Source organism: Diospyros lotus, chromosome 6, assembly GCF_014633365.1.
Source record: "Diospyros lotus cultivar Yz01 chromosome 6, ASM1463336v1, whole genome shotgun sequence".
Lineage (NCBI taxonomy): Eukaryota > Viridiplantae > Streptophyta > Magnoliopsida > Ericales > Ebenaceae > Diospyros > Diospyros lotus.
Window position 1 is genome coordinate 3,260,654 of NC_068343.1, and position 27,767 is coordinate 3,288,420.

The 27,767-nt window shown below is 38.8% G+C and overlaps 4 protein-coding genes across 4 annotated transcripts; 1 reads left to right on the forward strand and 3 right to left on the reverse strand.

Annotated features, from left to right (window-relative positions):
- Positions 1–2,395: 2,395 nt before the first annotated feature.
- Positions 2,396–3,825, reverse strand: LOC127804313 (uncharacterized). The gene is made up of 2 exons (XM_052341167.1): positions 3,272–3,825; positions 2,396–2,771 (listed from the first exon to the last, which is right to left on the reverse strand). Exon 1 carries the CDS (start codon positions 3,711–3,713, stop codon positions 3,282–3,284), a length of 432 nt encoding a protein of 143 aa, XP_052197127.1. The 5' UTR covers positions 3,714–3,825; the 3' UTR covers positions 2,396–2,771; positions 3,272–3,281.
- A 3,080-nt stretch (positions 3,826–6,905) lies between these two features.
- Positions 6,906–16,669, reverse strand: LOC127804727 (40S ribosomal protein S9-2). The gene is made up of 3 exons (XM_052341685.1): positions 16,525–16,669; positions 15,534–15,915; positions 6,906–7,319 (listed from the first exon to the last, which is right to left on the reverse strand). The coding sequence occupies exons 1-3, from the start codon at positions 16,550–16,552 to the stop codon at positions 7,136–7,138; spliced, it is 594 nt and encodes a 197-aa protein (XP_052197645.1). The 5' UTR covers positions 16,553–16,669; the 3' UTR covers positions 6,906–7,135.
- A 198-nt stretch (positions 16,670–16,867) lies between these two features.
- LOC127803472 (uncharacterized) lies at positions 16,868–26,529 on the forward strand. The gene is made up of 4 exons (XM_052339713.1): positions 16,868–20,427; positions 20,754–21,013; positions 22,042–22,629; positions 23,878–26,529. The coding sequence occupies exons 1-4, from the start codon at positions 17,044–17,046 to the stop codon at positions 26,327–26,329; spliced, it is 6,684 nt and encodes a 2,227-aa protein (XP_052195673.1). The 5' UTR covers positions 16,868–17,043; the 3' UTR covers positions 26,330–26,529.
- A 156-nt stretch (positions 26,530–26,685) lies between these two features.
- LOC127803474 (non-specific lipid-transfer protein 1-like) lies at positions 26,686–27,718 on the reverse strand. The gene is made up of 2 exons (XM_052339716.1): positions 27,078–27,718; positions 26,686–26,965 (listed from the first exon to the last, which is right to left on the reverse strand). The coding sequence occupies exons 1-2, from the start codon at positions 27,419–27,421 to the stop codon at positions 26,956–26,958; spliced, it is 354 nt and encodes a 117-aa protein (XP_052195676.1). The 5' UTR covers positions 27,422–27,718; the 3' UTR covers positions 26,686–26,955.
- Positions 27,719–27,767: the final 49 nt, after the last annotated feature.

The following is a 27,767-nucleotide window of genomic DNA, read 5'->3' on the forward strand; positions in this document are numbered from 1 at the left end:
GCTTGTTATAATTATTATATAAAAATCATTAGTTCTTCAACTCCTTTCTGTGTGTATGTATTTTAATGTATCATTTCATTGTTTTTTAATTTATTTTTTCAAAACTGAAAAAATTAGGCATTGTTTGGCCGGCCGGCCGGCAAGCCGACCCCCTTGAGGATTGGCATGGGTAGGGTGCCCATCTGGCATCCCTAATATCCCATCACAACAAAATGTTACTTGTATTGAGAGGAGCATATAAGAATTGTGAGTTTGGCTTATGATTAGTTCAAGAGAAATTACGATTTTCTAGTATTTTATTTTTGAATTGTGAGGTTACAATTTATTTTGTTCCTTAATTAGTCATAGGCGCTAATGTTTCTTGGCTCACTCCCTAACTCTTATATGAGAGTTTAGTTGATTCATTGACTGATAAAAATAATAGGATGATGACCAAGGATCAAGCACTAGCAAAATTGGTGTCTAAGCAAATCCAGAGGAAAACTAATATGGAGGATAGCCACTAGCAGGGGTGGGTGGATCTGAAATCAATGTAGGCTTACATCTGAAGTCAACACTTTGGATGACATTTAGTGTAACAATCAAGATGAATTGCTAGAAGTGGAAAGGCAAAAGGCAACCTAAAGGCTGAAGAGAATGACAATTAGTGTGATCTTGTGGTGCAGTGATGGGGGGGGGGGGGGGGGGGGGGGGGAGGTCCATGTAGTCAGGAAGCTAATGATACATCTTATGATTGGTGTTTAGATTCTTATTGAGTTACTTGTGTATACACTAGTAAACATATTATTCCGATAGTGAATTGTTAGGATCAATTGTTATAGCGCCGTGTTGATGTAAAACACTTATAAAAAAAAAAAAACAGGATTAATTCTCCCAGCATAAACTTTTGACGTCTAAGGTAATAGAATAAATGAGTAATAAATGTTTTGCAAGCACAATAAAGTCTATTGGTTTATCTGTTGTCGGAGGAGATGGGAGTCGTGGAGGTCGGAGGCGAAGGTTGGACGATGGACGGCGAAGAAGCTTGCGTCCCTTCACAGCCAGGTATTGAAGACCAGGGAGGAGGATGATTCTAATCTCGTTGAGGACATCGCCGACCGTTTCAGCGCAAGGTTAAGGTCACTGGTCATCACCACCATTAGGCTGCTTCGCGGGTCGATGCCCTGCTTTTCTCGACGCCGATCTTGCCGGCGTCGACTCTCGGCGACAAGACGACCATCAAGAATGTCCATTGAACAAATCGGTCGATTGGTGGTTTATTGGTCGAATATTATTATTATTATTATTATTATTTTGCTCCCAGGTTGAACATTAATTTTGAAAATTATATATAAAATATGAAATTAATTAGTTTTAATCCCAAATACACTTTTTTTATTTTATAATTTAGATTATAAAATGTTTTAAATACCCATACTAATATAGTGATGAATTTGTTATCCAATTACTCTCGTTTTAATAACTATTCCTTTTGGGAATTATTACAATACGCTTTCTATACCGTGGTCATGGTGCAGTGTTTAAAACGGGAAAGGGGTGTATAAATAAAATATGCTTCGAGAGTGGTTGTGGTGCACTTCAATGGGGAAAGGCAGGTGTAGCGTCAAGATCAGATAATCAACATATATACCACAAAAAACATGCAGTGTAAGTTAAGGAGCCTTTGGATGGTTGTGTTTAGAATTTGTGATTTTTGAGAATGGTCTTGAAAATATTTGATTTTTTGTAATTTTATATTTAATTAATTTTAAACATTCTTATTTTTAAAATTTTATATTCTTGTATTTGATTTAAATACAACATTCTTGAAAATTTTAGTTATTTTTTAAAATTACTCTTATTTAATTTTTTATTTAAAAATAATATTTTTTTAATATATAAAATATTAAGATTCACAATCTCTTTTAAAATAAAAAAATCAAAAAAACATTATTTTTTACACATTATATATATATACTTACACAAAAGTTATGAGAAAAGAGTTATGAGATTATAAGAGGATAAGAAATATTTTAAATTTTTTTTTATTAAAACTTTCCCTAATCTATAAAAATTCAAGATTCTCAATCTCTCATAATTTTTTTTAAAAAAATTTAATTAAAAATAAAATTTATGAATATTATTTTTTCATTTTTTTAAAAAAAAATTATACTAAACATAAAAATATAAATTTTCAACCTAACATTTTCAAAAATCTAAAAACTTCTCCTGCAGGATAAGGTTTCTTAGAATAGCCCTGGATTCTCACCTTGGTCGATTTCCGTTTTAGGTTGTTGGTTTCGTTGAAAAAACTTCATCAGTAATCTTTTAATAAGAAGTAACTTCAAAGAAAGAAAGGCATTTATCGTTTTTCTAGTCGTGATATATACGACGAGGAGGAGGCGGAATCAATGGATGGTGAAGGAGACGGATGGTTTTGATTTAGGGAAGGAAGAAATTTATGAGACTTGGAATGTGTCCATACCATCACTCGTCCGTTCCGTCGAGGGCACGATTTTGCCGTATGGAAATTGTATTTGTATGTGCAGATCCATGCTTTGTTTAGGTGTACTTACAAAAGAGCAAGAGAGTTCCAACTTGTATAATAGACTGTACAACAGCAAATAGATCGCAACTTCTCATGTCTTCACATGCCCCTGGGATCGATCTTAGCTGAGAAGGAAAACCAGTACGTGGCTACCATCTAACCTCCTAAGTCCTAACACAAACAAAAACTATCAACCTTCGGCTGTGTTACGCACCGTCTCTCTCTCCATAAATGGTGCAGTTCCCTGCCCAAAATCGAAACAGAGGAAAATAAAGTTTGGTTAGCACAATGAATGATGAAAAAAATCAATCGAGGTTCGGTTGGAATACAAGATCCTTGGAATCCGTGTTTCGTTATAATAATAAAATTAACAGCATATTGGAATACAAATTCTTGAAATTCTCTAGTGGCTAGTTGGTAAATACTAGATAAATAGCGATTTCTGGTAGCAATAGAAGTAGAAGCATCGATTTAAGAAGGAGCAACCGGAGAGAAGAGAGGAGAGAAACAATTAAGCATGTGTAGGGTTATTGACCGCTGGTTTTCGATCCTAGTTGATTATAGTTCTGGGGGATAACAAAAATAAATCTCAGCAACACGGACTGATTCTTAAAAACGATGACGAGTCGAGTGAATTCTGGTTCAGATGTTTATTAACAACTGCAGCGAAGATGCCGCCAGAAATTTCTCGTGCATCCAGGAAAAGAAAATATCACACAAGAAGGCAAATAGATAGGGACGAACCTTGATTGGTTCAGCAGACATTCTTGACGGTCGTCTTGCCGCCGAGAGGCGACGCCGGCAAGATCGGCCTCGAGAACAGCACGACATCGACGCGCGAAGCCAGATGGTGAGGATGACCAGCGATCTTATCCTTGGCGCTGAAATGTTCGGCGATGTCCTCACCAAGGTGAGAATCTTCCTCCCTGATCTTCAGTACCTGGCTGTGAACGGACGCAATCTTCTTTGCCGTCCACCGCCCAACCTTCGCCACCGACCTCGGCGATTCCATCTCCTCCGACGACGCAGCACTCTCTTGATCCACCTCCATCTCCGTCGGACACACCTTCCCTTCCGAAAGATTTATTTCCGCAACGCTCTCTTTCACCAGCGAGAATCCCTTGGATTCCCGGATTCCAGATCCAGAATTTCCTTGAATTTCCGAGTCGTTCCGTTTCACGATCATGTTGATTGGACAACTTCCAAGTCCCGGAGAAGGACAGGATCAAGTCACCGGCGCAATTTAGCAAACACTGAGGGGCTCTCTGAATTCTGGTGGGCGACGTGGTGGATGAATGATGGGCGAGCATATATATAGGTAGGCAGAGGCGGGGAGGGATTTTGGGTGATGACGTGTGCGGTACACTTGGCTGGGGCGTGAGTCACACTAATTCCGTTGTGAATGGAGATTTATTTCTGCAAGCGACACGTGTGTAAGTGGTTCGAAGAAAGGCACTATTCACAGTTTTCGCATTGTTGACACCTCCCTATATATATAATATAATATAATATAATATAACGTGTTAATTATAAAAAAATAATCATTTTTGTTGCATTTTTAATTTTTAGAATTACTGTTTTTTTTTTTTTTTGGGTTAAATGTTAACAATCATGTTTATTAGTTATTTCAATTTTAGAATCCTATTAACATCTCTTTTATAATTCCGACTTAATTCTTAAATTACTGATATGTCCATTTTTACACGGAACATCTTATTTTCAGCTGATTGCGAAGATGCCACTTTTCATGTTAAGCTTTAAGAAAACCTCCCTGCTAGTGAAGAACAATGGCTCATCGTCCGAAGCCTCCTCCTTCAATGGCTTCTGCAAGTTTGAGGCTACTTCTTCTTCCCAAATCGTAGCAAATGGTTGCAGTGAGACTGAGGAGCAAACCTCGGATGCTCTGCGACAAGTTTGGATCTACTTGGATTGATTTAGCAAGCAAGCAAGCAAGCAATCTGGATTCCTCTATCTTTGCCGTGACGTCTTCAACCTTTGCACGAACAACAAGGACTCTTCCAGGGACAGTGGAAAGAGGAATTATTTATTTAAAAAGGTTTGGCACTCTTGTAATAATATTTTTGATAAAAATTATTTAAAAAAGAAATAATTTAAAATTTGAAAAATTATTGGAAAAATCCTCCCTCCCTCCCCCCCCCCCCCCCCCACCCAAAAAAAAAAAAAAAAAAAAAATTCTACTTCTATTTATTTCTCTTATGCTTAAGAGAGTAGTAATTTTTTTTTCCTTTTTTTGTGGATAATTTACCATTTTAAGAATAAATTTAGATGAATTAAGGACGCTAAACGTTAAGCAATTCTTGTAGCCTTCCATTGCGGTTATCAATCAATTATGAACTCATCGGACATCTCACAACTGTCAATTTGATAGTGGCAGTGACTTATCCGGTAAAAGACATTGAGCTCGAGATTTTTTTCGCGAAAAATTGAGGCATTCTTTAAGAGCCAATCATACGCGCAATATTGATTTAATTAAAATGAGGGGTCCACAGGACGTTGAGTTGGGTGAGTAGTGTGGATTGATGAGATTGGCACTTACCGTTGCCACAGTGGAGTTGGCCGGGTCATTAGTGGCAAGAAACGTCCACGTGGCGATGATCAACACTTTAGAGGAGGATGAGATATTCGGCCACGTACTAACTAGAATTTTAAGAGCGACCAGTGATGTTGAACCAGACGGACGGCGATTGGGAAACATGTGGCGCTTTGTTTGGGATTTCAGCTTTCGCTATCGGCGATGTCTGGATTATTTGGATATATTCGTTCATTATTATTCATAGACTCACACATGAAGCCTAACTCTTGAAGGGTGACATGAAAAGCTTTTCATTCACTAGATAGATAAAGATATGAGATTGTGTGAGATATTAGATAGATAAAAGTAAAAATATTATATATATATATATATATATATTTTTTGCAAGAAAGCTTACCGGTAACCTCCCACTAAGCAAATTTTGTCTCCAAATTTGAAAGAGTTAAGTCAACCAAGGGCATAGACACCCCCTGTGCAGAAAAAGAAACAAGCATTGCACGTGGTGGGATCTAATTGAATTGGTTTTGAGGGCCAACCCCAAGCCTTGTCTTCACCTGCCCTATCTTAATCAAATCTGATCCGATATATCTCGAATACGTACAGAGAAAGATGGGTTATTTGGAGGCATGGGGTGCGAGGCCGAAACGCCAAGTGCCACGCCCATCACCTAATTTACCTCCAACAAACACTGGTAGGTTGCAAACACAAGGCATAACAACCTGAAAAATTGATGCAACACCACAGCAAAGAGAGATTTTCTACAACACCACAGCAAAGAGAGATTTTCTACAACACCACAGCAAAGAGAGATTTTCTACGTTGGAGAGAGAGAGAGAGAGAGACGCAACCGCTTTACAGGGTGACGGAAAGCTAACATGTGCATGCATATTCTAGTTACCTGGACACACATCAGGTTTTATTTGTTGGTACACTGTATAATCCGAGACAATGGTTGAGAACAAACCTCCTCGCTGATATTTCAGTGCAACCCAATTTTGGGGCTTTATCTTTAATGTACTGTTATTAAAATCTTACGATTCACGATTTGAATCTTACAATTCGACTCAATTCATATAGAAACTGAGTCGAATCTATAAGATAAATCTAAAATCACTTAAAATCATACGATTCAAAATTCGAATCATGCAATTCGACTCGATTCATATAAAAATCGAGTCGAATTTATAAGGTGAATAAAAAATCTCTTAAAATCAACTATAAATCGAACAAATCATCCGTGAATCGCATGAATAGCACAATTTGTCCAATTCGTGCAACTTCGTCAACATGTGAACTTTAATCAAATATTCGTTTGATTTGACTATTTTTGAAAACAAAGAAGATGATAGAAATGATAAACTTGATAATGTTCTTGAACTTAAAATAATTAATAATTAGTGAAAATTATGGACAATAAAATTTATTAATAACCTTATATTTGTAAGTTTTTTTTTTTTTTCTAACTTATTATTTTGAAAGTGATTTGATTTGGTACAATTTGAATTTAAAAACAAGATAAATATACTTTTACCTTTTGATATAATTTTAAACTTAATAAATATATTTAAAAATTTATTTATCTATTTATATTTAAAAAAATTGATCATTTAAAAAAAATTTATTTATCTATTTATTTTCTATAAATATATATTATTTATAATTAAAATTAAAAATATGTACCGAATCTTACAATTCGATTCAATTCTCGATTCATGTTTCATAAAATAAGGATTTCGATTCTCGATTCGAATATCGATTTAACACCTATGCTTTAAGGTTGTATATAAGAGCAAACCACTTGTAATTCATTAAGAAATCACTTACTTTAGCGAGCAAGGCCATAATCCATTTACTAAGCAACCATCATTTCATAACAAGAAATAAGAAAAGGCGATTTAGGAGGAGCATCAGTATTCTAGTCCATGTAAACCAACAAACAAAAACCCCATACCAACATCTACTCAACCAATGTTCTGGGAATGGCAATCAAGTAAAGGGAATTCGATAACGGAAAAGATGATACCCAAACACGTTACCTATATTGATAACAGAATTCACTCCTCATCTTCCTCATCTCCATCTCCACCAGCAGCCTTCTTAGCAGCCGCCTTTTGGTTCTTTCGCTTGACCCTTCCAGGGCGCCCACCTCCAAGAGGACTTGTAAGGGAGAAATCAATGTGCTTCTGTGAGTCCACCCTCACCATAAATGAGGGTATGTTAACCACCTGCCTCCCAACCCTGGCAGAAACCACCAATTTATAGTGAAACATTGGTAACAGCAATATGTAGGTCCATACCATGAACAAATACATATATTTCAGTGAGACTCTCAAAGCTAGCTGATGGGTGCTTCTAGGCAAAACATATTTTCATAGCACATAAAACAGCACATTTAAGCTCCTAGATACAGATCCCAGAAACAGTATTCAGGACCTTTATAATATAATTGCATCTGCAACATTATGTTTTGGAGAATAAAAAAGCATATGCAGCCATTGCAATAGAACAGTCAACAATCATTTAATCAAATTATTGGTGTCTTCGTGAGGATACGTTAACAATTTAGCCTGAGTATCAAAAGCAGACTATTCTGGGGTTGATTGGTGCAAAATACATAACCAAACGCAAGCGAAGCCAAAATGTATCCCTGTTAACTAAAGAGCAAAAGAGCATAGAATCCAAATAAATTATAAGTGTGATGTAGAACAGTGTCGGGAACAGTAACGATGAACAGTATGCAAGGACGGAACAGTAATTACAGCGTAATTCTATTTTAGTCTTTTTTTTTCATGTTAGGGTTTGCTATTATGATTGCTTGTTGCTAGGGTAGTATTTAAACTCTTTTTCTCTTCTTTTAGAGAGTTTTTCTAATAGAATTCTAACAATTTCTTTAAACTTTCTGGTGGAATCTAGTTCCCTTTGATTTCTTAGAGATTTCGCTTGAAATCTTTTCTTCTTTCTGCGTCAAGTGGTATCAGAGCACGGTTTCTCCGTCTCCATATCGTTGACTGCTATCTTTCTCCATCAAATCAACCATGGGTGCTGAGATTGCTGCCATGAAGGCTGAAATTAATGCCCAAAACCAATGGATTGAGAATTTGTCCACACAACTTGGAGAGATTTGCCAATTACTGTTGCAAGTTGTTGGAAATAGTGAAGGAAATGACATTGGAAACCCTCCACCAGCCAACACTGGCAATCCGCAACGTCCTAACCAAAGGAATCATCGCAATATAAACGCCCATGGTGAGAGACAATGAGGAAACAATAGGCGGCCTGTAGTTGAAGACAGTGAATCAAATTCCGAAGAAGATTTTGAGGATCCACCTCAATACCACAATCGTCAACACCGAGGCACCCGTGACGACTATAAGATTAAGGCGGATATCCCTCCTTTCTCAAGAAACTTGAGGATTGAAGAGTTCCTCAACTAGATGGTGGAAGTTGAGAATTTGTGGAGATTATGGAGGTCCTTGAGGAGAAAATCGTTAAAATGGTGGCTTTTTGTTTGAAATCTGCAGCTGCTGTTTGGTGGGATTAGTTGCAGAAAACTCGCCAGAGACACAGAGACATGGAAAGAATAGGGTTCGAACCTAGAGGAAGATGAAACAGCCTATGATGGATCGATTTTTACCAACTGACCATGAACAGATTTTATATCGCATGTATTTGGGATGCACATAAGGCAACCAATTAGTGTCGGATTACACCCACAAGTTCATGAAACTAGTCGAGCGCAACAATTTGATCAAATCTTAAAATCAGAAAGTAGCCAGGTATATTAATGGTCTGAAAGTTGCTTTACAAGATAAAATTGGGTTGTAGAATCTTTGGACTTTATAGAAAGCCATTAACATGGCATTAAAGGTTGAGATGATTGGAGTTGAGAGAGCAGTGACCAACCATTGTAGGGCTGCCACACCTATTGAACAACCACTAAACAATGCTATTGACAAAGGAAAAACGACTGCTAACTCATCTAGTTCCCAGAACAAGGCTAATACAGAAGGAGGTAGCAACAGATTTGCTAATAAAGGAGCAGGGCGAGTTCCACCTCAAAGGGAGAATTCGTATGCCAGGCCTTCAGTTGATATTTGCTACAAGTGTAAAAAATCTAGACATCGCTCCAATAACTGTCCAGAACAAAGACAAGCTAACTTGGTGGAGCGTGAGGAGTTTTTAGAGGTAGAAGAAGAGGTGGCGGATGAAGGTGAATATGATGGAGTAGAGTTTGCTGTTGAGGAAGGATTGGAGAGACTAAACTTGGTGCTGCAACGAGTCCTCTTGTCATCAAAAGAAGAGAGACAGAGACATAACATATTCCGATCGCTTTGTTCCATTAAGAATAAAGTGTGCGAAGTGATTGTGGATAATGGAAACTGTGAGAACTTTGTATCAAAGAAATTAGTAAGTATGTTATAGTTACCAATAGAGAACCATCCCAACCCATATTCCCTTGGTTGGGTGAAGAGGGGACCTTCTGTTCAGGTTACTGAGATATGTAAAGTACTACTCTCCATTGGCAAACTTTATAAGGATGAGGTGATATGTGATGTCATTGACATGGATGCATGCTTTTCTTTAGGGTAGCCCTTGACAGTTTGATGTTGACTCTATTTTTCGGGGACATGCCAATGTGGTGTTATTTATATGTGACAGCTATAAGATTGCCATGGCTCCTCTCAAACAGACAAGAAGTGCGAACAAACAAAGGTCATAAAGTTTTCTTACTCTCACAAGCAGCGAGCAAGAAATTGTGAATTTTGCAAGGCACTCTGACTGCATCTACCCAATAGTGGTAAAAGGACTTATGGTGGTTGGGAAGGAAGGAGACATGATTCCAGTTGAAGTACATAAAATATTAAATGATTTTCAGGTTTTGATTTCAGACGAGCTCCCAAATGAATTGCCTCCTATGCGAGATATCCAACACCAGATTGACCTCATGCCAGAAGCAAGCCTTCCAAATTTGCCTCACTACACAATGAGTCTGAAGAGAATGAAATTTTGAGAGAACAGATTGAAAACTTGTTGAAGAAGGGGTTTATTAGAGAGAGCATGAGTCCGTGTGCAGTCCCCGTTCTGTTGGTGCCTAAGAAAGGAAGGACTTGGCGCATGTGTGTTGACAGTCGCTCCATCAATAAAATAACTGTAAAGTGCAGGTTCCCTATTCCACGACTTGAAGACATGTTGGATGTACTTTCAGGGTCTAATATGTTTACAAAGATAGACCTTCATAGCGGCTACCACCAAATTCGAATCAAGCCTGAGGACGAGTGGAAGACTACATTCAAAAGCAAGGATGGGCTCTACAAATGGTTGGTAATGCCCTTTTGGGTTGACCAACGCTCCTAGCACCTTCATGAGATTAATGAACCAGGTACTTAGACCTTTCATTGGCTCTTTTGTTGTTGTGTATTTTGACAATATTCTCATTTACAACAAGAACAAAGGAGAGCATCTCACCCATTTGAGACAAGTCCTGGACGTGTGGTTGAGGACCAATAAAATCAGCTTTATATCAACCTGAAGAAGTGCACGTTTTGCACCAATAAACTCCTATTCTTGGGCTATGTGGTTGGTGAGGATGATATACACGTGGATAAGGAGAAGACAAAAGCAATCCAAGATTGGCCGACTCCAAAATCAGTGTTTGATGTGAGAAGCTCCCATGGCTTAGCCACTTTCTATAGGCAATTTGTACAACATTTCAACACCATAGTGGCACCACTCACTGAATGTCTGAAGAAAGAAAGATTCAGTTGGGGAGAGGAACAAGATAAGAGTTTCGCCCTCATCAAGGAGGACTTGTGCACTGCCCCAGTACTAGCCTTGCCAAGTTTTGACAAGGTATTTGAGGTTGAATGTGATGCTAGTGGCGTAGGTGTTGAAGCAATACTCTCTCAAGAAAAGAGACCTGTGGCTTTCTTTTTTGAAAAATTGAGTGAGGCCAGACAGAAATGGAGCACTTATTATGATCAAGAATTCTATGCAGTTGTGAGAGCCTTGAAGCAATGGGAACACTAGCTTGTGCAGAAGGAATTTGTGTTGTTCACTGATCACCAAGCCTTAAAGTTTATTAACAGCCAGAAGCATGTCAATAAGATGCATGCTAGGTGGGTAGCTTTTCTACAAAAATTTCCTTTTATGCTCAAACACAAATCTAGGAGTTCAAATCAACTTGTCGATGCCCTTAGCTGAAGAGCCTCTCTATTAATCACACTTTCCCGAAAAATTGTGGGATTTGAATGCTTGAAGGAGTTGTATAAAGGTGATGATGATTTTGGGCAGATTTGGAGCAAGTGTGTGAATCACGAGCCCATGGCAGATTTCCATATCAACGGTGGATATTTGTTTAAGGGCAATCAGCTTTGTATTCCTACCTCTTCCTTGCATGAGAAGTTGATTCAAGACCTACATGGTGGAGGTTTGAGTGGACATTTGGGGCGTGACAAAACATAGTTACTTTGGAGGAACAATATTACTGACCTCAGTTGAAGAGGGATGTTGGTAACGTAGTTCGAAAATGTTATACGTGCCAAACGGTGAAGGGGTCAGGCCCAAAATACTGGATTGCACATGCCACTTCCTGTTCCCCGAGGCATATGGCAAGATCTCACAATGGATTTCCTGTTGGGATTACCACGGACTCAAAGAGGAGTTGACTCAGTATTTGTGGTAGTCGATAGATTTTCCAAGATGACGCACTTCATTGCTTGTTGGAAAACTTCTGATGCCTCGAATGTAGCCAAACTGTTTTTCAAGGAGGTTGTTCGCTTGCATGGGGTTCCCAAATCCATTACTTCTGACATAGATACGAAATTTCTAGGGCACTTTTGGATTACATTATGGAAATTGTTTGGGACGAAATTAAATAGAAGCAGCACTACCCATCCTCAAACAGATGGACAAACATAAGTCACCAATCGTACACTTGGGAATATGATTCGAAGTGTGTGTGGAGACAAACCAAAATAGTGAGATTATGCATTAGCTCAAATTGAGTTCGCATATAACAATGCAATTCACACAGATACTGAAGTTCCCCATCATGTTGTTGATTTGGCAAAGCTACCTAAGGACAAAGAGTAAGAATAAAGCTGCTGAACAGTTGGCTGAAGAAGTGGTTGCTATTTGTGATGAGGTAAGGCAAAAGCTGGAAAAGACTAATGCAAAGTATAAGATAGCGGCCGATTCTCACCGTCGAACTAAGCAATTTCAGGAGGGCGATTCAGTGATGGTGTTCTTGAGGAAAGAGAGGTTTCCTGCTGGTACCTACAACAAGCTGAAGCTTAGAAAATATGGTCCTTTCAAGGTGCTTAAGCAGATTAACAACGCCTATATCCTTGATTTGCCAGCCTCCATGGGAATTTCTAGTACCTTCAATGTGGCAGACTTGACTTGTATGAGTACCATGAAGATTTTGAACCCTTCTATCCAAAATATAACTTGGGGTCAAGTTCCTTGGAGGTGGAAAGGACTGATGTAGAATAGTGTCGAGAACAGTAACGATAAACAGTGCATACGGTGAACAGTAACGATGAACAATACACAAGGACAAAATAGTAATTACAGCATAATTCTATTTTAAATTATGTTTACTTTAGTCTTTTTTCATGTTAGGGTTTGCTATTATGATTGCTTGTAGCTAGGGAAGTATTTAAACTCTTTTTCTCTTCTTTTTGAGGGAGTTTTTCTAATAGAATTCTGGAAATTTCTCTTTAAACTTTATAGTGGAATCTAGTTCCCTTTGATTTCTTAGAGATTTCGCTTGAAATCTTTTTTTCTTGTTGCATCAAAGTGTATAACTAATAACTCACCAATAAATCATATAATTGAAATTTTTGTATATAAAACATATATGTAAAATCAAAAACTCAAACTGCCTAGTGTCCACCAGGCCAAAGCAATCAGAACGATTCCAGTTGAAACAACCAAAGGCATACCAAGCATCAAAGCCATGACAATCCATAGAATCTTCATGTCCAAAAATGTTAAAAATGACTTAATGGCTTCATCTCCAACAATGCTATACTCTCTCGATCCATCTTCATCTCCATAGCACACCACTTCCCTTTAGAAAGATTTCTTTAAGTGGTGCTCCCTTTGAGTGATAAGAATCTCACAATCATGTTGATTGGACCACTTCAAGTTTGAAGAATGATATCAAGTCACCAGCGCAATATAGCAAACACTGACAAACTCTTTTAACTCTACTGGGTAACATGGTGATTGATGATATGTGAGCATATATAAGACCGGAGGATTTTGAGGTGATGAGATGTGCATTGCCCTTGGGTGGGGTGAGTCACCAATTTCATTATGAATGAAGATTTGTTTCTACAAGTGACCATGTCCCATGGGAGCTATTCAAACTTGTTGCATTGTTGACTGCTAAATATCAGATGTGGTGTTTCATTTGGAGATGGGGTTCCAAACTATTACCATTCTTATTGGATCAACTTCACATCATCTCTACAGTCCATCCTTTGAGACAATTAAGTCTTGAAGCAACTCCCACTCATTATAGTGTTCCAAGCTCTTAACACATGCATACTTTTCTATCTTTTATAGCATTTTCCATCTGGCTCTCACATTTAACATTTTGAATTTCTCTATCACAAGTAATTCTTAGAATTAGAAAAGGGTCTCATTTTTAAGCCAAACTTCAGAAAAATCCTAAAGCTTGTCTAAAAAGCCTAAAACATGTTAGATTGCCATCAGATTCTAGACTTTTCACCCACCCCAAGCGTGTTTATAAGTCCAAAAACAGAACAAACAGTGCAATAAAACAATTCTGCAAACCCAAATGATAACTTGTTATGTCCACGTGTTTGAACTAAGATTCTAGAACAATAAATCAATTGCAAATTCAATATGTACAGATTATACATTGTATAGGAATCAAGATTTATATAATTTTCATCTGAAACTGGAGATATTCTAGAGTTTCCTATATTGTGAGTCTAACATGGATTGTAAAGATGTGAAAGAGTGATGAGAAAATCATGTGGAGGAAAAGAAAGCAGCTTTGGAGCTTGTGAGTCTACTTCACAAGTTTTTGCTTCATGGTGTATGTTTCTAAATAACCTGTATATAAGTCATTTGATCTTCTTACTCTAAAATCCTTCATAAGACTTTTCTAACAGCTCTATCATAAGTTTATTTTCAAAATTCAATAAACACCATACGTAAATGCTTTTATTTATCTCTAGACATTTCCATCATGCGTCTCAATAAGTATATAGCTTCTATTGTTAACCTATCTAGCATAAAACAAAATTATCACACTGGCTGAAATATCCTCTTAAATGTTGCTACCTTCTTCCAAAATTTATTAGTGTGGTTCTTTAGCTTGATCTCTCTAAAATCTTTACCATTTTGAATATCTGCTTTGTTCTCATATATAGGTACTGATGCTCCTCTATTCGTCAAGCATTCTCTTCAATTTAACAATTCACACTAGGTAATTTTTTTAACTACAAAATACCCTTTTCTCCCATGCATTTCCACATTTGCAAGGATATTATCCCATCCAACTATTTACCTCATCTTTTGGCTTACTTCACTTCTTTCTGATAAATATGCTTATAGAACATACAATTTCTATCTTTTCAAGATTACTCATATGTCCTAATGTAATATTTGCTATCCATATTCATTAAGTAACTTTGGAAATACTCCTCCCATCTCTCTTAAAAAATTACAGGTTAGAAAAACCCATTTATGTATACTTTTTCCAATATCCTTTCCCATAGTATTAAGTTTTAATCATATAATTCTCTCACACCCTTTAACCTTAACTATCATTTGGAAATTTTAAACAAATCAAATCATCTATAATTGTCCCAGAAGAACACAAATTAAGTGAATAAGAATACTTAAGGGCTTAATAGGAAGGGGTGAGATTTTTTTTTTTTTTCCAAATGCCATCATTTTTAAGAAAACAAAAGAATGGATACATCTAAAACATCACAGAAGCTTTTGATGCCAACATGTCAATTATCCATAGTAGAAACCACTTTCCAGCAATATCAACATTATCATATCACACAACACTAAATTACATCTCAAAGATCTTAACCATCTAGCATACATGTGTTCAGCCAAAGTGGGACCCAACTTTTTTCATGCCATCCAATAAATCACCAAATAAAAGTTCACAACATGCATCTTCAAAAAAAATAAGAACCATGCATCAATATAAGCACCGGGTAAGAACCATGCTTAACATCAAGAAAAGTGTTCAACACTTGAGTAAAACCATAAAGGTGCACTGTGCTAAAAGTTCAGGAAATAAGTAGATTTGGTCATATAGGGCTTTCAAGACCAGAAGCAGTATGGCCAGCTAAGAACTATAAACATGTTCACCATCAAAACATGCTATCACCAATTAACTCAGCAAAGCACATTGCAGTCAAAATGCAGGAAAATAAGATCACGTGTATATACCTGATATGCCTCTGCCTAATAAGCACACGAGCATGGTGAATAGACTTAGCCATACCCGTCTTGAAAACAAGCGTTTGAAGACGTCGTTCAAGAAAGTTTTCAACTGTCAACGCCAAGACATAATCAAGCTTGTTCTGGCTCTCATCCAGCAGCCCGTACCTATTCATCCTGCGGAGAAGTGCCTCACCCTCAAAGATGCGGCGTGGATTCTTTTCATCAAGAGTGAGAAGCATTCTTGCAGCATTACGAATACGGCTAAGGGCATACTGGACCCTCCACAACTCCCTCTTACAACGGAGTCCGTACTCTCCCACAAGCTTCAGTTCTGCGTCCAAACGCTCTTTCTCATATGGACGGCGAGGCTTCTTAAAAGTCTTCCCATCTGTAACAACCCAATATTATTCATCGTGTAAAGGAGGGAAAATATAACTTCAACATGAATGCTGAAGTGCAAAACAACATCAAATTGTACAGGCTACAGCAAAAAGAATTCAGAGATTATAGACAACATCAAACCCCCACATAATCCACTCCGCAGCCAGAAATAATAAATAAATGAGAACACGAGTGTGACAAAATAGCTCGTCCAGAAAATGAAGACTTCTCTGAAAACCAGTTAGGTCAGTCAACCGTGTCATGTAGCTACACTAGTTTAGGCTAATTACTTCATTCCATAGAATCAAAAAGAGACCAAAGTTTTCACTCTTCTCATGTTCTGTTAGGTTCCAGGTTTCTGACACAAACTGAATAGGAAATTGGAAAATCTTAAGAAACCGAATGCCGCAGCTTGAAGTGCACACCAATTTTGAAACGAATGGAAACAGAACACAGAACGTATATTGTTATGAGCCCAGAACTACAAACCTCGATCACACGAGCACTACCAGATCGAGGCATGAACAATGCTAAAGCCAAACAAAGTACAGAAAATTGAGGGGGGGAAAAAAGCATAGAAATCCAAGAATGCGTTACAAGTTAAAAGGATGCTTACAGTTTCGGTAGAAACTGACGTGAACCATGGCTACGCCGGTGGCTTGTCCTTAGCGACCGGGAAAGACTGAAGCGAGAAAATGGAAGAGAGTTGTATCGTTTTGTTATATAGGCAAACCCTAAACCCTAATCAAATTCGTTATTTTTTTCTTTTTTTTATTTTTCTTAAAGCTATCTATCGGCGGCCCGATAACACCCCGCTCACTTTTTGGGTCCAGTTGGCCCAACCCAACAACATGAAACAAGATTAAGCTTATATTTTATTTATATATCGTAATCGTAATTATCGTTAAATCTCCCTCCATTAGTGCATTTATGTAATTTTACACGCAATAATCTTCAACGACTACCCTAACCCCATTGCCCGCAATTTTGCAGAGACCGGCCGCCTCCCCCCTCTCTCTCTCTCTCGCTTCTGGGGAAAAAACCCGACGACGTGGAGATTCTCGGCGTTCTGATATATCGTCGTCGGGCGACGCCGTCTGTACTTAATCTCTCGCTCTAATCTCGAAGCTCGAACATGTCCGCCAAATGGCGTGCGCTGCAACATCGCCACCGCTACACTTACAGCGCCGTCGTATTCCCGCAGTCTTACACCGACGCGCTGACTGAATTGCATATAGATCACGCTCCGTCTTCGAAATACTACTCCGAATTGAAAGAACTCGTCGCTCTCAATTCAACCTACGCCCAAGTCAATCACGCAAAGAGAGTTGCTTCGGCTTTCGGCGACGTACTAGTAAACGGCACAGAGGATTTGGTCTCTGAGGCGGCTAGGTTTTACTTGGAAATCCTCTTCCTCGAAAACTCCTTGCCATTGCACAGGACTTTGGTCTCTGTTCTGGCCAAGAGTCGGAATTTTCATTCGTTGATTGCTAATTGCTTTCGGTTGCTTTGCGACGAGTACGGTGGCGTGAATGGAAAAGGGAAGAGGTTCTGTGTGTCGCGTGTGGCTCTGTCGTTGATGAATTCGCCAAAATTAGGGTATTTGGTGGAGATCATTGAGTCATGCGCTGTTTTGGTGGCTCTGGATGCGGTTTCTGGTTTGGACTATATTGTTTTGGAGACTAATGATTGGTCTCGACCGTCCCCCATTGTTATGGAACAATGCCAAGAGGCTTTGTCTTGTATGTATTACTTGCTTCAGCGTTTTCCCTCCAAGTTCAATGGTTCAAATTTTAGTGGGAGTGACTTGCTTCCCGATGATTCAAATATTTTGAGGATGATATTTGCAACCATTTTAAGCATCCTGAAGTCACAGGCATTTTCAAGGGATTGCTTTGTGGCTGCTGGAGTTAGCTTTTGTGCAACTCTCCAGGCGTGTCTTGGTCCTGAGGAGCTTGGTTGTGCTATCATGGAAGGTATATTTTTTCAGAAAAATTGTAGTCTTGTTGTTTGTTCTTGCAATGAAGTAAAGGATGCAATTTCCAAGGTTCCATTCAAGGGGGATTTGTATTCCGAAATCCGGAATTTTTCTGTTTTGAGTAGACTATGCCTGATAAGAGGAATTCTTACGGCAGTCCCTAGAACAGTACTTAATATTCGTTTTCTTGTATCAACTTATGATGTTAATGGTTTTCATGCTAATGGAGGTAAGAGCAACACAGTTCAGACAATTCTCTATGATGGAATTTTGCCTGAGCTGTGCAGGAACTGTGAGAATCCAACTGATAGCCATGTTAACTTTCATGCGTTAACTGTACTGCAGATCTGTTTGCAACAGATAAAAACTTCAATACAAGCTAATCTTTGTGACACACCTAAAGATTATGATCCAATATCAGAGGATATGGGGACCCGAATATTGAGTATTATATGGAATAACTTGGAAGATCCTCTCAGTCAAACTGTCAAACAAGTTCATCTTATTTTTGATCTGTTTTTAGACATCCAGTCTACCCTCCACTGGTCCAAGGGTAGTGAGAGAATAAAATTGTCCTTAGAGAGAATTGCATCAGATCTTCTCCGCCTGGGACCACGTTGCAAGGGAAGATATGTTCCTTTAGCTTCTTTGACTAAGAGGTTGGGACCAAAGACTATTTTAGATATGAACTCAAACTTGTTGTTTGAAACAATCAAGGCTTACAATGATGATGATGTTTGCTGTGCTGCAACAACATTCTTGAAGTGTTTCCTAGAGTGTTTGCGTGATGAGTATTGGAGCAGTGATGGTATTGAAACTGGTTATGCAAAATACCGAGGTCATTGCTTACCTTCTGTTTTATCTGGTCTTGCTTCTGGCATCTCAAAACTCCGCTCAAATTTGAACACTTATGCATTGCCAGTATTGCTTGAGTTAGATGTGGATGCCATCTTTCCCATGCTTGCCTTTGTTTCGGTTGGGCAAGGTGACACAGTTGAATTGGTTTATCCCGAACTCAGTTATACATGTATGCCTCTCAGAGTGGAGCAGCAAGTGGCCATTTTGGTCTCATTGCTCAAGGTGTCCCGCTTGCTTGCTTTGATTGAAGGTGACATTGACTGGTGTGAGAGTTTTTCAGAATCGCAGAAAGCCAAAGACCCGAGAGTGAATAAGATTGATCATTTTGCTGTTTTCTGCATAAAAGGGATAAAGGTTAAAATTTTGACTGAGTGGCTGGTACTGGCACTCACCCATGTTGACGAGTCACTTCGCATAGATGCAGCAGAGTCTTTGTTTTTAAACCCAAAGACATCAAGTCTACCATCTTATTTAGAACTGAGCCTGATGAAAGAAGCAGTGCCATTGAATATGAGATGTTGTTCAACAGCTTTTCAAATGAAATGGAGTAGCATGTTCAGAAAGTTCTTTTCTCGGGTTCGGACAGCCTTGGAGAGGCAAATTAAGCAGGGAGTTTGGCAACCTCTTGCTTACTGTGATAGTAATGGAGTTTCTCCATACAAGGGAACTGAAGAAACTACAGTTAACAAAGCAGAGAGTCTCTTCAACTTCATGAAGTGGATGAGTTCCTTTTTGTTTTTCTCGTGCTATCCTTCTGCTCCGTATGAGAGAAAAATAATGGCCATGGAACTTATATTAATAATGATTAATGTTTGGTCTATAATACCTCCTTCACAAGGAAAGAGTGATTCCAATACGTCTGATCCCAGTCTATGTCCTTATGATCAAGGGTTTACTTTACCTGATTCAACTTTGCTGTTTGTTGGTTCAGTTATTGATAGTTGGGATCGTCTGAGAGAAAATTCATTCCATATTCTGCTACATTTTCCAACTCCGCTTCCTGGAATTTATAGTCCAGACATGGTCCAAAAAATAATTAAATGGGCTAAGGAATTAGTTTGCAGTCCTCGTGTTAGAGAAAGTGATGCAGGAGCTCTGACTTTAAGACTCATTTTTAGGAAGTATGTATTAGAACTTGGGTGGATGGTCAGACCTTCGAGTAATTTTGTTTCTTTTTATTCACATTCTGAAATGTTAAATGGAGATGTTCAAAATTCTTCCTCCAGCTCTCCTGTGATGGAATATGTGAGATCTCTCATTGATTGGTTGCATGTCTCTGTGGAGGAGGGTGAAAAGGATCTTTCTGAATCATGCAAGAAAAGTTTTGTTCATGGTGTATTGCTTACTCTTCGTTATACATTTGAGGAATTGGACTGGAATTCCCATGTAGTCTTGTCTAATCTTTGTGAGATGAGGCTTGCATTAGAGAAGCTCCTCCAATTAATCATGCGGACAACTTCACTGGCCCTTTGGGTGGTTTCTGCTGATGCTTGGTATTTATGTGAGGACATGGACGATATGGTTGATAACGATGTCTTTTTGTCAGAGGTACCTGTTGACTTGGATGTTTCTGTATCTGCACTTGAACATGACATGAACTCAAAACTCGTACGGGATGTTAGACAGGAAGTTAGACAGTCTGAACAGATTGTCATGGTTGGTTGCTGGCTAGCAATGAAAGAGGTACTTAACTATTTCTCTGTGCTGGATAGTCGTTTGTTCATTGAATACAGCTAATATGGAACATGGCATCATCATCCTGCTTTTTGTTCTTATTTTTCTGCACTTGTAATTTTCTATCAGAAAATGTAAAAATGTCCACGAAAGAATTTCACTTGTGGGAGCAAGTCAAGTTTGTAGCTTAATCTAATATTATTTTGAAAAAGGCTTAGGTGTGCTGAATATGATAGTTTCCAAGCCTTGTGCACTAGATGTTGTTGTGAATACCGTATGCAAGAAGTTATTGGTGAAGAATATTACTTATTTTTACCGTCTTTTGTGCTTTTCAGGTGAGTCTTCTTTTGGGAACCATCATAAGAAAAATTCCCTTGCCTACTTCAGATTCATTAAAACCCGGGGATCCATTTCCTGATGCCGGTGTTACTCTAATTATGGAACCTGATATAGTGCTTGACTTGAAACAACTTGAGACAATTGGGAATCACTTCTTGGAAGTCCTTCTCAAAATGAAGCACAATGGTGCAATTGATAAGACCAGGGCTGGATTTACAGCTCTCTGCAACCGTTTACTCTGTTCAAATGATCCAAGGTACACGCCATTTCATCTTTGTTATCAATGTAGGAATAAGTATTATTTGTAAATGTTTCAAAGTTCATGATAATAAAAATACAAGGTGCCTACAACTTGGCAATGGATTTATCTATCGTAAAAGGAAAGAGAAATGTGACTGTTTCTTTTCGGATAGGGGTTTGATTAGAAATTGATCTTTTGTCGGGCCTTTTGATCTCCCGATATTTTTTAATGAGATTACATCCTGGAATTTATGAAACATTTACTTGGTCGTCGCTTACTGTGTTTCAGAAGCTATTAGTTTGCAGATTGGGGAGTTCTTAGTCTTTTATCAAAAGAAAAGTGAAATTTTGTTACTGATGAAGTTTCCGGGTAATGTTTTTATTTCTTCACAATTGAAATAATTTCTTCTAAATTTCATCTTATTATTTATGGAATCTTCTAAAGAAAACTACTGTTCCTGGGATTGCTGGTGTCGCGACACCAGTCAGAGTTAGAGATACATTCTTTAATATCTGTTACATTAGCATATTTCCGGAAATAGAAACTTGTTGACAAAAAAGCCCCCCGCGGGGGGGGAGGGGGGGGGGGGGGTGTTAAGTGCTTTTAAAGTTTGATGATTGATCTTGTTAGCAAAGTTTATCTGTCAAATGTATTTTTGGCACAACTTTGAGTCACAAATCATATTGGATATGTCCTCTTCAAACTTCTCATGTTTTAGGGCATAGTAGGGTAAATCTGCAGTTTTAGTCCTGGATACAGACAATTGCTTTTTACCTTATCTTTCACTGGTAGAGCTATAGGTTCCTAATAAAAACAACAACATAACAAGCCTTCATCCAACGAGGCTTATATGAATTCTAGCTCGCCAATCATTTCTATTATAGATCTATTGGTTCCTAATTGATCAATTTGGGTTTGTATAGCAACTCATAGAAAAGTTCTTCTGTTGGCCCAACTTTTGTCCATCCAGTCAGGTCATGAGATTTATGCACAAGTTTAAGCATATGGTAAATCCATTTATGTGGTTGTCATCCTTCTTGCAGGCTTTGTAAGTTGACAGAATCCTGGATGGAGCAACTTATGGAAAGAACTGTGGCAAAGGGACAAACAGTGGATGATTTATTGAGGAGAAGTGCAGGTATTCCTGCTGCATTCATTGCTTTATTTCTATCAGAGCCAGAAGGTACACCAAAGAGGCTCCTTCCAAGGGCACTGAGATGGCTAATAGAGGTGGCTAACAAGTCTTTGTTGGATTGGAATTATTTTGATACTGATTCTTCCAACAGTTTGTCTATAAAGTCAAACCAACCAAATGTTTTGCAGCTGTCATCCAAGATGGATGCCAGTGAGAGGACCTCAAAGATTCGTGATGAGGGTGTTGTTCCCACTGTGCATGCATTTAATGTCCTCAGAGCCACTTTCAATGATACAAATCTTGCAACAGATACATCTGGTTTTGCTGCTGAGGCTTTGATTATCTCTATCCGTTCTTTTTCATCCACCTATTGGGAGGTCAGGAATAGTGCTTGCCTTGCATATACTGCCTTAGTTCGTCGCATGATTGGATTTCTTAACATACAGAAACGCGATTCCACACGGCGTGCATTAACTGGACTTGAATTTTTTCACAGGTATATTTTTTGGTATTCTTAACTTCCCAGATACTTTCAGAATTTCATGAAGTTTGGAAGTCTAATGTGTTTCACGTTTTTGTGATTTCTTTCTTAGCCTTAGGTTCTATTTAATCTACTAGGATGTCATATAATCTGAAATGGATGTGATGTTTCCCTTTTATATTTGAAGTTACTATCTATAAAGTTCATTAATGAATTGAATTAATCTGAAAAATGTTGTCCTTTGCATGGGGTTCCTACTTCCTACTTCCAATTAGTTAATTGTAGAGCAAAAATGGAAAAGAAAATATCAAGTGGGAATATTAAGGAAATGGTATTTTTCTTGCTGAGGAATATTTAGTCCTTAACTGTAGATCACTATTTGTTTTGAATACTCAGGTCAACAAACTTTGGCCTCAATTACTTGGTTTTGGAAATCATTGATCTAGTTAAGATCGAGTGAAGCTTGGAGCTCATGAGGAGTCCATTCAGTTGAATATATTTGCTTATTTAGATGGGTGGTTTGACGAGTTAAACCTTGATCTTGGTCTACCTGTCAAACTCACAATGTCCTGTTAATGTAGAATGTAGTGTACAGAGTTCTTCGATATACTTATGTGACAATATAGAAAATAAGCATTAGTACTACCAAGAGACAGCAGATTCCTTCTTGAATAAACTAATTTAGAAGTGATGAATTTTCACGCCTCTTTTTCAATGGCTAAACTGCATAGCATAGGACAAATAACAGTGACCAGATGCAATTTTTGAAAAAAGAAAAAAAAAAGAACATATATGATATATCAGATTTGGCAAATCTAATGTGTAATTTAGTGTTAGTTTTATGCTTGGAAGTTTGGAAATTGAAATACAGAAACCAGGGTAATTTTCTCTTTCCTCTGTTCCGATTGTTAGCATAACATGGTACAGATATCTGCATTCAGTATTTTCCCTAAAATTTGGCAGCGCGTATATATTGGAATTTGGTTATATTTGCAATATTTCACCTACAAACCCTGCTGGGAATTGTGTAATCCTGGTTAGTCAAGGGGTTCCTTTTGAAACCGTGATTTGTATGGGAGCATGGTCCTACAGTCGCTCAGTCAGTGACTTCTTGGTGGCAGTTCACTCTGCAAACTTATTTTTTCCCCTTCGATAAATGGTTCCCCTCTTGAAAATTTCTGTGCAAATCATGCATTCTTGGTTATTGCATCAAGTCATGATGCTTCTTGTTTTCCCCCTTATTCTTCTTTTCTTTTTCTGAAGGTACCCATCACTGCACCCATTCTTATTCAATGAACTGAGAGTTGCAACTGAGTTGCTTAACGATAATTCTCCTCAGCATCCAGAATCTAACCTGGCAAAGGTTGTTCATCCAAGCTTGTGCCCCATGCTAATTCTTTTGTCTCGGCTCAAGCCTTCAGCAATTGCAAGTGAAACTGGAGACAACCTGGACCCTTTCCTGTTCATGCCATTTATAAGGAGATGTTCCATTCAAAGCAATTATCGAATTCGTGTTCTTGCATCGAGAGCTTTAACAGGGTTGGTATCTAATGAGAAACTGCCAATTGTCCTGCTTGATATTGCCTCTGGGTTGCCTTGTACTGAGAGCCAAATGGTACTGGCATCAGACTCATATCGCCCAGTCAGCATGAATGATGAAAAGCCGACTGTCTCTTTGAATTCAATTCATGGAACGCTACTGCAGATGATCTCTCTGTTGGAAATTAATTGTATGAATCTGGCTGATTTTTCTAAGATCGATCAAATTATTGGAGACTTGATTCAAGTTCTAGTGATGCGTTCTTGGATTGGAAGACCCAGATTGTGCCCTTGCCCCACCATCAACAGCTCCTTCTTAAGGGTGCTAGATAACATGCTCAGTATCGCGAGAATGTTCCAGATGAGCAAAAATATTGGTCCCATTTGGAACCTCCTTTGGGAATTATCTTCAGAATGCTTGGATTTAGAAGCTACCCAGGGTGTACCTTATTATGATCCAACCATAGTAGAATTTCGCAACCAGGGAACAGTTTCCTACTTCAATTGTGTTTTTCAAGCATCTAAAGATGATGCTGAAGAAAATTCCCCAATGCAACAACAATGCTTTTCACCTGCATTGCATTTTGTTATGATACCTGAAAGGGAGGATGCCCCTTCCAGGTTTCAGCAGAGGTTGATACTCTCCATGTCAGATGCTTCATATGAAGTTCGAATTGCAACATTGAAGTGGCTTCTTGTGTTTCTGAAAGCTACGGAGTCTGGTATGGGGCCTAGTGACAAATCTATGGCCGAGATAAGCATTGTACAGTGGTTCAAAACTAACCTACAGACAACACTGATGAAGCTTTTAGTGACAGAGAAGAACAAGAAATGTACATATTACATCCTAAGAATTATTTTTACTTGGAACTTGCTGCAATTTCAAAAACCAGGCAGTGTCCAATGTGGGGAATCTGTATACATTGGGGAAATGGATTGTGATTCGGTCTTACAGTTTTGGAGTAAGTTAGTTTCTTTATATGAGCTTACAAGACATGTGAAGACTCGAGAAACAATTATCTGTTGCCTTGGAATATGTATGAAGCGTTTTGCAGATATATTTACAAGCTTGGTTATTTCAAACTTAGAGATGAAGACAACATTTGAGTCTAGCAAATCCGATCAAGTTGGGAGATTGGCTCAAATGTATGATTGTGTTGCTTTCTATGTTTACCTTATCGACCAACACAGTGCCTCGTCTGAGCCTGTCAATATGAGGAGGGCAGCTGCAGAATCTTTGTTAGCATCTGGCTTGCTGGAACAAGCCGGACTTATTGGCCCCCTTGTCTTAAATAGTAGAATACCATCAGAAAATTCATCTACCCGTTTTGAGCCAGAAGAAGCCGTCAATATGTATGGACATAAAATACTAGATATATGGTTCGCTTGTATTAAACTTTTGGAAGATGAAGACGTGGGGCTTAGAAGGAAGCTTGCTAAAGATGTGCAGAAGTGCTTCGCTTTAAATAGATCTGGAGAAATCTCCAAGTCTGCAGCCGTCCCCTCCCAAGTTGAAAAAGTGACTGAATTGAGTTTTGAGCATCTATCATCAGTCTTTGGTAACTGGCTCGAGTACTTCAATTATCTCGCGCAATGGGTTCTGAATACAGCAAACAGTGTAATATCCACGGGCGATCTTGTCAGACGGGTCTTTGACAAGGAGATTGATAATCATCACGAAGAAAAGCTGTTGATCTGTCAGATCTGTTGTTCCCACTTGGAGAAGCTTCCTGTTTCAGGATCCTGGGCAGTTGACTTCTCCGACCAGCAGGGGATCAGGAACTTCTTACACACATGGAGAACGAGATTTCGCAATCAATTGATGTCATTTGCAAATAACCATATTGGCAGCCAAGGTGAGGTTGATTGGATTGGCAGTGTTGGTAACCACAAAGATGCATTTTTGCCATTATATGCAAATTTGCTTGGTTTTTATGCCCTCTCAAACTGCGTCTTCCTAGGGGAATCCGGAAATGGCAAGTCTCTACTCGCCGATGTTGTTGAACTGGGAGAAGCTATCAATCCATTTCTTAGGAACCCTTTAATCATGAACCTGTATCTGTTAGTAGTTAAGTCGTATGAGAAAATGTTGGGTGCATCTCCAGGCCATCTGATTGGCAGATTTGGAGAGGGATCAACCTGGCATGGTTTTGATCCTTATTTTTTGCTTAGGTGAGACATAATTTGTGCACCAGCTAGCTTCTTTTTTGGGAGGGGGGGGAGCAATTTTCTCCTCTTTACCATGTAATGCTTGCTGTACTAGTATTAGTATTAGAGAGAGGATATATTGATCCATTTGTTGTTGTCTACTTGGTTCTCACTGTGAAACTTATGGTTCAGTTAGGTCCATACTTGTGCTGATCACCTCTTCACGTACCACCACTGTGATTATGATTTATGAACCCCAATGCAAGGGTAATTTGATTTTTTGCCAGTCACCAGCTTAATCCTGTAATAAATACATTTATTTGAAAATGAAATATATTCACTACTATTGTGCTCTTGTAACACCAAATAAAAAAACCATTATTTTTATTGCAATAAATTATTAAAAAGCTGAAATTTGATAGGGGAACGCCTCATATTATTATTATTATTATTATCATTATTATATTATTCAACATAAAAGGAAAGACACTTGAATGCGCCACGTGTAAACGATAAACGTTGACAGTGGGATTAGTACACGTGAGTTGGAGCTCCAACTAAACTCAGGAGCCCCATTATTGCTCAAAGACTCTATTCAAGTGCGCTACGAAGTACGAACTACACTACACAGATGCTTCGAGAAGGCCATTGCTATTAGTTTAAGCTGCAAGAACGTTCAAAAAGAAGCAAATAGAATTAGTCAAAGATAAACATGAAGTGTATGGATATGCATAGCAGTAGCTAGCTAGAATGGTTAAGAGCAGAGAGAGACTGACCCGCTACAGTCGATGGTGCGGGAGATGGGGACGTTGAGTTGGACGCCGCACTTTCCCGGGAGCTGGGCTGCCGCGTCGTCCTTGATGTTCTGGAAGCTGTTGGCGGCGTCCTTGGCGCACTGGCAGGCGGCCCGGCGGTCCTCTTTGCTGGTGACCATGGACGCCAAGTGTCGTACCCCCTGGCAGCACGACCCCGCAGGATTCCCGCCTCCGGTCAGGTAGGGAATACAGGGGGACAGGCCCGACTGCACTTGGCCGCAGTCGATAGCCGCGTCCGCCGGCCTCGCCACCATCTGAACCGTGGCCAGCACCGCCACCAAGGCAATCGCCACCGCTCTCTTCATGCTTAGTTTTGGGCTTTTTCTGATCGAAAGGCTTGATATGATTCTAGCTACAGCTTGCGTTGTTTAATTGCAGGGTGGTGATATGGAAGGGATGGGGAGCTAGGAGGAGGGGGTATTTATAGGGTGGCAACATCAACATGTACTAATTAAATTATGAGATATTACGTGAATGCAGCGAGCGCAGCAGAATTAACGATAAGGGATTTGGCGGGTTGGATAAAAGGTCAATATTGTTATGGGGGATTTGGCGGGTTGGATAAAAGGTCAATGTTATGGGTAAGATGGGGGGCGTCATTTTGTTGGGTGGATGCCGTGTGGCGATGCCAGCACAGAGCTCGCCGCAAAC